The sequence below is a fragment of the Delphinus delphis genome, chromosome 18, assembly GCF_949987515.2.
Source record: "Delphinus delphis chromosome 18, mDelDel1.2, whole genome shotgun sequence".
Taxonomy (NCBI): domain Eukaryota; kingdom Metazoa; phylum Chordata; class Mammalia; order Artiodactyla; family Delphinidae; genus Delphinus; species Delphinus delphis.
Genome location: NC_082700.1, coordinates 69,207,036 through 69,220,825, shown reverse-complemented (window position 1 = coordinate 69,220,825; position 13,790 = coordinate 69,207,036). Strand labels below are relative to the sequence as shown.

At 42.0% G+C, this 13,790-nt stretch overlaps 1 protein-coding gene across 1 annotated transcript in view; it reads right to left on the bottom strand.

Annotated features, from left to right (window-relative positions):
- ITGBL1 (integrin subunit beta like 1) overlaps nt 1-13,790 on the bottom strand; it is a 119,076-nt gene that overhangs the window by 6,297 nt on the left and 98,989 nt on the right. The window contains exon 7 of the mRNA XM_059995485.1: nt 2,548-2,694. Within this exon, the coding sequence (XP_059851468.1) occupies nt 2,548-2,694 (147 nt within the window). The remainder of the gene's footprint in view (nt 1-2,547; nt 2,695-13,790) is intronic.

The following is a 13,790-nucleotide window of genomic DNA, read 5'->3' as shown; positions in this document are numbered from 1 at the left end:
GATGTGATAGTGTGTCTAGTAAACAGACACACACACAATTGCTGGTTTTTAAAATAAATATAAAGAAGCACACAAATTTTTTAATATGAATGGGTTTCTTCATTCAGTAGAGTTTATACGAAAAGCTAATACCCTTATTCTAAGGATAATGCCATTATGGAAAACCAACTAAAAGTACCTAAACTTTGTGATGCTGTGTTTGGACCTATGCTCAAAAAAATCCAATTCAGACAAATTAGTCATTCTCGGTACTCTTTTATACCCTCCATTCTGATCTGATAGCATTTTTTTCTTCTTTCCTGTTTCATCTTTGAAGGTTAATTCCATCCCTACCTCCTTCCCTGTTTTCTTTATTAATCTCTTCCTCCTCAGTTCCTTCCCTTTGTCTTCCTTTTAACCTCTCTTTCCTCCTTTTTGTTTCTCCCAACAGAGCCTGAACCCAAAACAAAGTGTTTCCAGGAGCTGAGGCCCCCCCTGAGAACCAAACTGGTACGAGATTTGTTTGGGACTTGGAATTAGATTGAATTTAACGGGAGAACAAACTGGGTACACAGTGATTGCTTTAAACTCGTTTGAGAGCCACCTGACTGCTGTAACTGCATTAGGTTGAGGGCATGGCCTCCTTGCCTGAACAATGAAAACACAAATTCAGGGTTCCTGGAAACGAAGAACATTGTTTTCTATTGAAATGATCATGCTTGTATCAATTTTCAGCCTTCCTCCCCGCACCCTATGTGGTCACATCATCCATCAGATTTTATCTTTGCAATTGTGTCAAGAAGCCCCCTTCAACCTGACAGCACCAGCCTTGAGAGAGAGGTGAAGCAACAGCCACTGTTTAGGGGCACATCTCCGAGGCACATCCTGTTTCTGAGGGCTCCTCCATTGGTATTAAGAGATTCCCTTTCTTCCCTGTGTCTTCTTCAGAAAGATATTTACCTGCTAATCCTGCCCCAGGGTAGGTGTTTCAAGGTAAGTGCAACTTCAGCTAGAGCCTTGCCCTGTCTGAAAGGGGCGGGGGGGCGGGGGGGCGTGGGGGGGCATCATCTGTTCTGCAAGGAGGCTAGTGAGCTGAAGAAGAGAGCTGGGAAGCTCCAGGACATCTAGTTCCCTGCAGGGCAGCTCCGGAAAATTTAGTGAGAATCCGTGCACTTCCAGAATCTTCCTAGGTGTTTTCCTAGCCACTAGCAAAGAGGAATGTGACAGCCTCCTAGATGGGCCCATAGGCACTGTGAGAGCAGGATTTTAAAGTCTCTTGGAGAATTTATACAGAAGCATCAACATCAAGATAGCTAAAATTCAATCTATTAATTAGTATTCTTTCTCTGCTCAGGAAAAAAAACCCTGTTCTGCCCTTTTGGGGCTGGGGAAGGGGCACTGGTGGGGTGGCTTTTCTTCTAGAATCTGTTTCTGCAGTAAATGTTTGATTGAGTTAGCGGCTCCTATTCAATCAACTTGAAGATTATAACCACTTTGAAGGTTTAATTTTTTTTTATATTAGATTACACATGTGTGATTGGAAAATTGGTGATTTTCAGACCAAAGAAAATTATACCAGAACTTTGGGACGCGTGTACTTTTTTTTTTTTCTTTTTGCGGTACGCAGGCCTCTCACTGTTGTGGCCTCTCCCGCTGCGGAGCACAGGCCCTGGACGCGCAGGCTCAGCGGCCACGGCTCACGGGCCCAGCCGCTCCGCGGCATGTGGGATCTTCCCGGACCGGGGCTCGAACCCGTGTCCCCTGCATCGGCAGGCGGACTCTCAACCACTGTGCCACCAGGGAAGCCCAGACCCGAGTACTTTTTCCTTCCCTTTTTATGAAATGAAATATGTAGTCTCCTTTTATAGCCTCACATCCCTAACCCTCCCTTCCTCCACACACATCTACATATTTAGCCTCTGAAATTCCCAAAGCCTATTTGTTGGCAGTTTAGACGCTTGTGATCACTTCTCTGCGGTTCTTGACTGCGCCATTTCGCAGGTGAACCCAACAATTATCCTTTTGCCTTTTTGGCCCATTCAGTGCCCAGTCTATCTTGCTGGTTTTCTTCTTTATACAATCATCAATTCTTTTTATTCAGCAGTGACGCTGAACATAGCAAGTGCCCAGGGATCTTTTCACATGAAACCTGTTTCATGCATTTCATTTTCTCAGGCCCTGAACTTCATTTGGCAACTTTTTTTTTTAAATTATTTTATTATCTCTGGCATTTTCATTTATAGTGGCATTTATTTAGATCCACACACGCAGAGGAGGTGTGTGCATGTGAGCTGTAGTCCCTGGAGCTTTAGATAAACCCATTTTTCTATCACGAATTCATTTACAACTAAAGAAAGCAGCACACAGGAATATTTGAGACTCTCCTTTTGATAATAATTTCCATTATCGTTTGAATGGGAGAAATTCCAAGCTTAAAGCCTGGTCCGGGCAGAGGACAGAGGGGTCTGCGTTCTGCAGAGTGCAGTCTGCAGAAGCTGGTTGTACGTGCTGCCGTATAAACCACGTGTCAGAACAGGGATTCTGTCCAAAGCTGCAGCGGACACTCACCCTTCCCCGAGCACAGTACGCCATCTGCCGATTCGCACAGACTCCTGCTCTGTTCCTCCGTCAGGTTACATTTCCGCGGATGCTGGCAGAGCTTCCCGAACCATCCTCGCCCACAAATGCAGCGACCGCAGGAACACGTGCCGTGGCCTGCGAGGCAACCACAGGGTGGGGTGAGAGGAGTAGATGGGCAAAGAGCCAGCTGAGTCACAGTCTTTAGGAAAGAAATATGTAAACCAGAGTATCTCATTTCCTATCAAGCCAACACACTTTCTCCTTACGCACAGTTTGGCGTGTGAGTGTTTAAAAGAACTTCGCAACAGAGTTCTAGCTGAACACAATCCTCTTGAATGTCGTGAATGTCGCATCAGAGATGGATTCAAGAGAGAAAAGAAAGCTTGAATCAATTTAAAGTGGATTGTGACCATCCTTTCTTGATACACAATACTTCCCCATTTGCATTTTCATCAGGATGGAGTCTTCAGGCTTTTCCTCACTGTGCACGCCCTGACACCCAGACCAATCTGCAAGGCTAGTCACGTCACCACTGCCTGCCCCATTTATTGATTACTCTCCTATCACTTACAAATAAAAACCAAAGGTTCACCTCCAGACAAATGGCATCTGGTATTATATTACTCTCTCCCTGTGCTCCTCTGCTTGCTAATAAGAACAGATATAAGTGTAAGTAATGGTGTCTCCCTATCGCTGTATAGAAGTTAAAAACAGCACGAGGCTTAGACTCATATCTTTTCCTCCCTTTTGTTTCTGTCATTGGCTCCTGGTTTGGGGATGTTTATCTTTGGTGTGTACGCAACATTATATCTGTGACACTTATACACTGGCATATACATCTGACTAGTCTCTGGCCACCAACACTCCATCCAATTGCATCCTCTTCCATGTTAATTTCTCTTTCTTCCCATCAATGCTCTATTCTTTTTCTATATGTGCATTACCTTACAGCCAGATCTCTCCAAAGAGAACAAACAAAACAGCTATTTGTTTGGCAAAATTTTACTAATTACTATGAACAGAGCATTTTTCTAGGCATCAGGGGATGCAAAATCAAATATGATGGACATGGTGGTCCCTGCCTTACTTGCAGGGACATATCAAATCGTCATTCAGACTGCTCAACCCCACTGCATCTTTTGAGACCATTCTGCCTTGACCATTTGCTCTGGCAGGATCTTCAACAGTAAATTTCTTCCATCTGCCTCTTCCTACACTCATTTCTGCACAAGGAGGGATTGGGGGCCAATATTTAATTGTTTGCAATTCATTGTTAAGATTAAAAAACCTAAGTACTCATGACCCAAGTGATATTTCTCTGTAACACGTGACCATCTGGAAGCGAATGGAAAGCAAATGGGAGGCAAACTTAAAAGACACCTGGATTAACAGACCTATTTCTGCCAGCCTCTTCTTGTCCATATGCTGATTTATTGAACTGCATCTCACCACAGCCCTTTGAGTCAAGCATTATCACCATTTTACAGTCAGGAAACTAAGGCTCAGAGAGATTAAGTAATTTTTCCTCAAATCACACAACTCAACCATACAGGATCAGAACCTGACTCCAGTTTTCTCTAATTTCAATGTCCCCTCGTTTTCCACGTCACACTGACTGTATATTTCATTTTGGAAAATAAACAATGACTATCAATCTGAGACACGTAGGAGCCTTTTCTTAATTCCTGTCTTTTTAAACTGCGCATAGTATGAAGGTATACATTTGACGTTCGTAGGCACTTGCTTCTTAAGAAGTCTCTCCTATATTGGTTTTCATGACATTGGACTTTCCTGACCCTTTCAACCCTCCTCCTTCATCTACTTATTCCTCTACTTTTTGTCTCACCCGATTAATGTAGGAATCCCCTGATTGTCTATCCTTAATCATCTTCTCTTATCTCTCTACCATCTCTCTCTTGAAAAATTCATCAAATCATAGGATTTCAGATAAGCACAATGATTGCAGGGCTCTATCTCCAGCCCCTCAATCTCTCTGAAATTCCTCTCCCGTGATTCCATACTTCGTATTCTACTAGCATCAGAAATTGATACATTGAGACCTGCATGTATAATTTTCTTTCCAAAAGCTACTCTTCTGTATCACCCATCTCTTTTAACAGCCCAACTCTCCTTCTAGCCAACCAGTTCAAAATGATTCAGATCATACTTGACTCTCTCTCACTTCCCTCACCCAAAGAGCTGCCAGATCGTGTTGAAACAACCTCAAAATTTCCACTCCTATCACCATCAGAGACCTTTGAGAAACCTTCTATCACGTCTTTCTCCAATATTCTCACTCTCAGCTTCCCATAACATGACTCTACTCACATCACAGCCTTGAGATCTAGGACTGTGTGACTCCCTAATGCTTATGGGATGAAGTTCACCTACTTTAACCTTCCTTATGTCTTAGGTTCCTGAAGTAGATTCCCAGCTGCTTCTCCAGTCTTACTTCTTCTCCCCTTCATACACTTCCTGACCCACTCATCTTTCCCGACATAGTTCCGGTGTTTTCCAGACTTCATGACTTTGGTGAGACAGGAATCCATGCCTTCTACTCTACACAACGAGATCCTGCTTAATTTTCAAAACTCAGGGAAAGTGACTACACCTCTGGAAGATTTTTCTAATATCCCCAAGTGGAATTCATCTTCCCCTCCTCTGAATTTCTATACTATCTTATTTTTCACCTCTTGTGTAACATTTTTGTCTTCTACCTCGTAATATGCAGTTATGTATCAGATAGACCCATTACTTGACTGAATTCTCTGATGGTAGGAATCACGTCTGATCCATCACTATAGTCTCCAGAGTGCCAAGCACTGCCTTAGACATAGCAGATCCTCAAAAAACACTTGTAGAGTAAGGTTACTTTTCAACAAAATCCCCTTCTTATTTTTTCCCACAAATCATACCATACACTGAATACCATACAACCATAAACTGAATACAGGACATGTTTACAGGTCATCTGGCTAATAAACTGTCCTTCAAAGTCAATGGACTGTTCTTAGATGGCTCTGTTTTATTTCTATGGCCTTAGAGTGGAATGAAGTTAGCAAATCTGTGTAAGAGTTACATATTCGATGAATCGTTATGAAACTGATTCTATCTTGACTTCTCCAATAAAACAAAAGTCCACTTAAAGTGAAGCCTACTTAAGAAGTTCAAAACAAGTTATCCAAGTTATCCACCTTTGGAAGCAGATAATGTGTGATACAAAAGGAAGAAGAAGGAGGAGGAGGAAGAGGAAGAGAGCTTTTTAGCATCAATACCAGCCAGCTATGGGCTTTTCAAATGTTTATGCTTCTTACGAGCCCTGGGTTAGTAAGAATTACCATCATTTGACATAATTGGAATAATCTAATCTCTATGGCGGAGAAAGACATTCTGCCTTTGATTTAGGATCTCATTGAGAATGACTAAATGATGCCTCACCACAAGTAATTTAATGTAACATTTATATGCAAGGAAATAGGAGATTGTTTTTCACTTATTAGCTCATTTATCACATCCTTCCAGAGAGTTAAGTTGGCATCTAGCCCAGACAATGGTCAAAATGCACTGGTATTTAAATGTTTTGCTTTGCTATTTACATGACTCCTCTTTACTTAAAAAATGTTTTTTTAAAGCTTTCAATAATATCTTCTTTATAAACTCTAATAATTTAGTCATCCACTCAAGAACTTTTTATTATGTGTACTAGGCATTTTACTAGCTCTACTCTCATGGGCTTATAGGCTACCAGGGGAGAAAACAAATAACAACGAGGAAACAAATACACTTGAGCTATGGAAGAATTAAGGAGGGTGTTGGTAGATTCAGCAGAGAGAACATTATTAACTGCAGTGGCCAGCTCTCTGACACCCAGCGGCTGAGAAAGAGCCAGATAGCTAACGTTCTGGAAAAGCTAATGAAGATCCTCGGAATAAGAAAGAGCTTCACGTGTTATAGGCAGTGAAAAAAAGGCCAATGTATTTGAAGAGTAATGAGTAAGAAAAAATGAAAAAATAATAAAGTTGGAGAAATATTTAGGAATGAGAACATAGAAAATGACTTTTTCTTGGTAAGGCGTCTACATTTTATTCCAGGAGGAAGGGGAAATCATAGAAAGGTGTTTTGTGAGAGAGGGATGTGTTATAATTTATGGTTTGCAAATTCATTTTGGCAACTGGGTGGGAGAAATTAAGGTGTGTTGGGAGGAAGTGAGGATGGGGAAAGTGAGAGAGTATTGCAGAGTCCAAGTGAAAGGTGATGCAGGCTTCAAGCAGGGTGGTGGCAGTGCAAATGGGGAGAAGTGGCTGGAGATCTACCTCAATGGGGGTACCCATGGAACTTGCTGCTGGATTGTACGTGGCAGGTGAGACAAAGAAAGGACTAGTTTTCTGACTCAAGAAATCCTGTGAATAACGATGCTGTCTAATAGATATGGAAGCTGTAGGAGGGAAAGTTTGAGGGCAGAAAATCAGTTCCATTTTGAACCTTGTGTGTCTGAGATACTCTTAAGACAACCAAGGAGAGGCCAAGTAAGCAGCTGACACAAACCTGGCGTTTGAGGACAGGTTGGAGCTAGGTCTGTATGTGTTGGAGTTTCCAAAAGGAGATGGCATTTAAAGCTTTAGAAGTGAATGAGCCCACCTAGGGAGAGATAAGTCTTGAGAAACTCCAATATTTAGGGTAGGATAGAGGGGAGAAGCCAGACAAGTAGCGTCCTCCAGTCAAGAAGAAGAAAGATGAGATGACTGTGTTGTCTTGTAAGATGACAAGGAGCATATTCCATAAAGGAGGCCTATTGAGTAGAATGGTCCTGAAAATTGGAGTTAAAAAAAAAAAAGACCATAAAGGTCAGAAGAGTAGTTTCAGTCAACTTTTGCCAGACCAACCCTACTAAGTTGTCTCTTAGGCCTATGAGTGGAACATCCAGGGGTAGCAGAACTGGGAGAATCATCTATATGCACCATTCAGTGAGAACAACATCTCTGCTTGGTGGCAGAATCCACAGTGAGGTTATCTGTGTATAATAAGTGTATGATAGATCATTCAAGAATGAACCTGTAGAGAGAACCAGCCTAAATGAATCATTTGAAGTCCACTAAATCTGCCTTCATGTAACTTCCCAACTCTTCATACAGGCGAGCAATTTTCCATTCAATTTTCATTTCCATTGCCATTCATCCTCTCCCTGACACTTACCTCCTGGCATCTGGCACTCCCCCCCTAGCAACAGAAATTTCTCTTCCTATTCTCTTCCCTTCCCCACACCAAAATATTCACCAAGAATGCTCTGGATAGGTGTTGTCCAATGTAGTAATCACTAGTCAATGTGACCATTTAAATGTATTAACATTCAGTAAAATTTAAAATTCAGTTTCTCAGTTGCACTAGTCACATTTCAAGTGTTCAACAGCCATATGTGGTCAGTGGCTACTGTATCGAATAAGGCAGATGTGGAACATTCCTATCATCTTTGAAAATTCTATTGAACAGTGATGCTCTAGACAATGACATTTCCAATGAATCCCTGGGCTCTGAGACACACTTCCTCAATACACTGCAGTGACGGTTCTCAATTAGGAAACTGACACATGAAGGTATCTAATTGCATCAGATACTACATAATGCCTGCCCAATACTCTTTTCCCGTTGTTAATACTAGGGGAAGCCTCATTATTTTTCAGAGAGGTGATAATAGTTCATCTGGAAAATATTTGATTACTCAGGCTCCTTTTGACCTAGAGGTGCCCCTAGGACTTAGCTCTAATAAGTGAGATATAAGAGAAAATCTCTTGGGTGAGGTTTCCAGGAAAGCTATTGTCTTCCAAAGAAAATGGGACAGACTCAGCTAGCATGTTATCCTTTGCCCTTTGTCCTATTTTCCCTTTCTTCTTTCCTGGAAGATGAGCACAATGGGAGATTTTCAAGGAGCATGACAACAAGTCATACTCGAAGGGCAGAGAGGAAATGAAGAGAGAGGGTGTGTGGGACTCTGACGGCTCTCAGGTAGTTACGTCACCATCCATCCATCCCTGAAGTGACAATCTGCAGGCCTGTAGCTGAACACAGTCCTAACTGGTTGTGTGGTGAGGCCATTCAGGATGGCTGCACCCCTGCTCTCTGTACATCCCCTGCTCGACCAGTCCCTCCTTCACTCACTTGACCATCCAATCCTCTTAATTATAGGCTTAATAAACATACTGTATATGTACTGGCCCCTTGCCCCAGCCACTGGTTTCCCTGGTAACTGATGAGCCAACCTGACATCAGTTCCGCCCATAAATGGTAACCTCCTCCTCCCTGGAGTAGCAAAAATTGCTGCCATGTCCTGATGTCTGCCATAAATGGTGCGGTGTCACTCCAGGACCTTTTGCTGCAGACTTGTAAGATCCCCTGCCCGATAAACGACTGATGTCTCTTTGTTCAGTCTCCAGGTTGGGCAACTACAAAGCTTATAGGCCTGCAGGGTGCATCCCAACACTGGCACACTTACAAACTCAGGAAAGAGGTTTGTGATTTTAAGATGTAATTTGGAGATAATCACACTGCTACCCACATTGTCCAGCTAAGAAAGGCGTGGCCTGAGTGAGTGGTCTGAACCTTCCTCAATGTGAGAATTCCAGCAATGCCTGGGAAGGGGGTGGTGGTCACTGCACTCATACTCTCAGGCTCCCTGATCTTCTTCAAATTGCAGCTACAAACCAAAGAACTCCCTGAAGAAATGAAATGTGAACTGATTGTATAATTAATAGGTGGCTCTTCATTATCCCTTCTTGTTTCTTAAACTGTACTCATAGTCTCATTTCAGAAGCAGAGAAGACAAAGCAGAGAAAAGCAATAACCAGTCCACTCCTTAGTCTCATCCTGGGTATGTGGAGTACAGGAGGGAGATCTCTGGTTTAGCTTATATTAGTTCAAAACAATTAAACACACGTGAGCCAACATGTAGATGTATTTTCCTTATGAAATCTTAAAATCAAGTACCCTAAAAATGAATACATCTTAGGGACTACCTCTCTGGATGAAGTGTGTTTTTCTTTCAGTAGTGACATCTGATTTTAAAAATCCATGCATTTGTAGGTCACATAAAATTTTTATTGTTAATAGGGATGTTTTGAGAAGATCCACATGTGGTCTATGATCATTGAACATGACTTACCAGTAAGTAAGTGAGGCATGGTCTTACTTCCTATTGACTTTCTCTTTGCCAGTCACTGTCATGACCCTCATTTTCAGGTTGTAATTTTGGTGTAATCAAAACTGAACTGCTTAAAATTATGTAACTGCTTACATTCACCTTCAGGTACAGCTGCTAATTTATCCCAGCCTCCCAGAATTGGTTTAATCGCTTTCAGCGTTTATTGTTGGGAAGGTGGATAAAAATCATTGGCTCTTAGGTCTCATGAGCCTGCTGATTCGGTAGGTTTACAGTTATTTTTGGTTTTACTTATTCCTTGTTTGCTAAAGTGCTCAGGGAGTCCCTGCTTTGGAGCCAGGGACCTGCATTTTGATCTCTGGCCACACAGTAGAAACGTGCTTCTTGTCCGTCCCTCCAGATGAAAGGTCACAGACACTATGGCTCGGTGTCTGGCAGTGAACTGAGAAAATTACCCATATTAGTGATGTCAATTTTGTTCTCGGAAGCTACACCAGAGGGATGATGTTAATGTGTTTCACACACTCCTAGTAGTGAGATTCGTTCCCCACTGGCTGCCACATGATGGGGAGACCAAATGCTTTGAACAAAGTAGCTGCCATCCTTCCTCAAGGCACAGAACTGCTGATTCGTATGATGCCAACTTCCTTCCAAAACATTCTGTAGCTGGTGAATCAAGAAATCTAAAACAGATGTAATTTTTTGTCCTGTTTTGGAGATGGACACTTCAATGAACTCCGTATCGCACAGATGCTGAGGCTTCTGTGGCTTAGAAGTCTTATGCCCCATAGGAGCCCAAAATCTCTTCTAACTATTCCTTAAGCATAGCTTCCAGAAAACCTGCAAGGGACATGCCTGGTGGCAGAGTCACAGCACTCATGGAAGCCAAAAACCATGGCATTCCCATAAGACATTCATAGTTCATTCACAATCCCTCCCAATCTAGTTGAAATTTATCGATCATAGGTCACATTACCATGAGCAATGTTGCCTGGTAACATTGGCATCTACCATCTTCTTCTGTTTCCACGGAGCTGGAGTGGGGAGGTTAACAGAGGGTCAGAGTCTCTTGCAGCAAGGTAAAGGGTTTTGTTAGCCTGTTGTCCATATTATTTCTAATACTGTCTCCAATACATCCAAGTTTTTCCATCTTTACCGTCCTCCATCTAGCTAAACCACCTTCATCTCTCACCACTCATCTCCTAAATCCACGTTCACCCACCAACCCCACAAATACACACTCCTCCCAGCAATCCAAACTTCACCTGGCAGCCAGAGGTACTTTTTAAACAGAGTGATAACGCTATTGTCTTGTGTAAACTCCTTGTATGGCTTCCGATCATCGCTTGAGTAAAGCCCCAAATCATTAACACGGTTTACAAAATCTGTCATACCCTGCTCCCCTTTGCATTCTCATCTCCTATCACACAGGGTTTCTCTCCAGTTCTCAAAAACCCCTTGAACATGTCACCCTCCCTTCCCGCATATGCCTCGGCACACTGTTCTGTGACTCCTGGGTCACACCCATCTCTCCTCACCTGGCTACGTTCTATGCATTCAATTACCAAGTATGGTGGTCATGATGCTTAGCTGATTAATACATGTCAAGCACATGTCATGCATCATATAGTTTTTACCAAATGTGAAGGCATTAGCGAAGCCTTCCGTAGCCTCCAGTCTATGTCAAAGCCCCTATCATGTATGTTTCCATTGAACTAGTGTTTCTTCTTTCAGACCATTCACCTCATTACCCTTCCTTTCTCAATGTTACCCTTCAAGCATAATCATCAACTCCAATAGATTCACCACTGAATCTCCAGGGCTGGCAAACAGTTTTTGAGCTGTTTGAGCTGGAGCTCAACAAATATTTCTTGAATTAAAGAAAAAAATAAACGATTACCTCAGTTTCAACCATGCAGAATGTGGAGGAATTTCCACATTGGAAATATTTATTCGAATTTGAAGAGTATGAAGCCAGGAGGGAATGATGCTAAGAAATCATCTTGGCAGACACTGACCTCAAGATAAAAGAGGAAGAAAGAAGCGGAGATTACTCGAGGACAGTAAACAGTGAGCAGAAAAGACAGGCAAAGGCCATTTCTAGGGAAGTGCTAAGATTTACTGGTAAGCTCTGAGAGATGAGTAAGAAAAAAAGATCAATTGGTTATGAGAGAAGTGAGAGAAGAAACAGGGGGAAGGTGTTTCTGAGGCCCAGGAGACCATGTCAAGGGGGATTCTGAGTAACCACAGCTCTATGCGGAAAAGCGGTCACGTAGAATGAGACCTGAACGGCACCCTGGATTTGGGCAACTAAGAATTACGAAAAACCCCAGGGAGTCAGTTATACAGAATGGTGGGAGACAGAGCAAGTTTCCATGGGTTGAAGATTGAACCAAGAGGAATGCAGACATACAGGTCAGAGGTAAAGGCATCAAGGAGATCAAAAATATTTAAGGACATGCTTGTGTTTGAGGGGCAGTGCTGGCCTTTACACGGAGTAAGTATGCAATGCGTATTTGCTGATTTAATTATTACATGATAGGATATTATTAAATAAGAAGAGATGTTCTTATGATAACGGATATTTTTAGATAGACTGAGAAATACAGAAACTTCGGCGATGCATGCTCTTATTCAAGCCCTAACGGCCAGTGTCTTCTTACCTGTGCTCCTCCCTGCTTGCAAACCCATGAGAAGCTTCTCCATGGAAGGTGCCCTGCTGAGTAAGAGCCACTAAAAATACTTCTGAGATGCATATGGCCACTTTGATTTGGTAGCTCAGTGGCAAGTGTGAGGATAGAGACTGCACCATGCAAAAACAACAGACAGGAGAATTCATCTATGCCGTCCAAAACTGAAGACAAGACAGTCACAGTTCTGAATAAACTGTGGTTACAAGAGGAATAACCAAGCAAACGTGGAGCTCTGTTCTGTGTCGCATAGAGTTTACTGGAATCCACAGCATAAAATTCCACCTGAGAGGTTATGTCTATCATTCTCTCTATAGGTATATAACACTAATGATAATAATATCTAATGTATATAACATATAACACATGTGCTAAGTACTTTATACACATTAACTCACTTAATCTCACAATAACCCTATAAGAGATATATTATAATCATCTTTTACAGGTGAGAAATGGGGGTTATGTAAATTGCCTCAGGTCATATGGGGAGTAAGTGGCAGAACCAAGGTTGGAACCAAGAAAGCCTCATGTCCGTAGTCTTAACTACTGTACTATATTGCCATTTACATTTCTAAATAGTTAAGTACATTTACATAAATGTTTGTGAAAGGAACCTGTGATCCCCTTATCAGCGGGTTTACTATGTCATATACTTTAACACTGAAGTTATCTACGTTCAAACTTGTTAATTAATGGCATGTTTCTTGTAATTTCTGTCCAGAGAGCAGCTGAGACATAAATGAAATTCAAGGCTATAATAGCCAAGGCTCAAATAATTCCTTCCATAAAGCAGTGCTCAGAAAATAGAGAAATTAAAAATCACAGTACCTTGAGTACTGGAGGCCAAGTGCAAAACTCACGTGGGAGGTGATGTTTCCAGTGAGAACATGAATTACAGTTGATCTTCACTATTCGAAGATTTCATATTTGATAACTTGCCTACTCGCTAAAATTTATTTGTATCCCTGAAATCAACACTCAAGAAGCTTTCCAGGTCATTTGAGAACACGGGCCGAATGGTGAAAAAATTGAGTTGCCTGAGGTTCACATTCCCAGCAAAGATCAAAGAAGGTCACACTCTGCCTTCTTTGTTCAGCTCTTACACTGTAAACAAGTGTCCTTTTCCCAATATACTTGGTGCTGTACATTTTGCACTTTTGTGCTTTTTGTTGGTGATTTCAATGTTTTTAGATGGCTCCCAAGTACAGTGCTGAAGTGCTATCCAGTGTCCCTAAGTGCAAAAAAGGCTGCGATGTGCCTTACGGAGAAAATCCGTGAGCCAAATAATCTTCATTCAGGCGTGAGTTATAGGGCTGTTGGCCGAGTTCAATGTTAATAAATCAACTACATGTGACACAATATGTCTTTACATAGACACACACATAAAA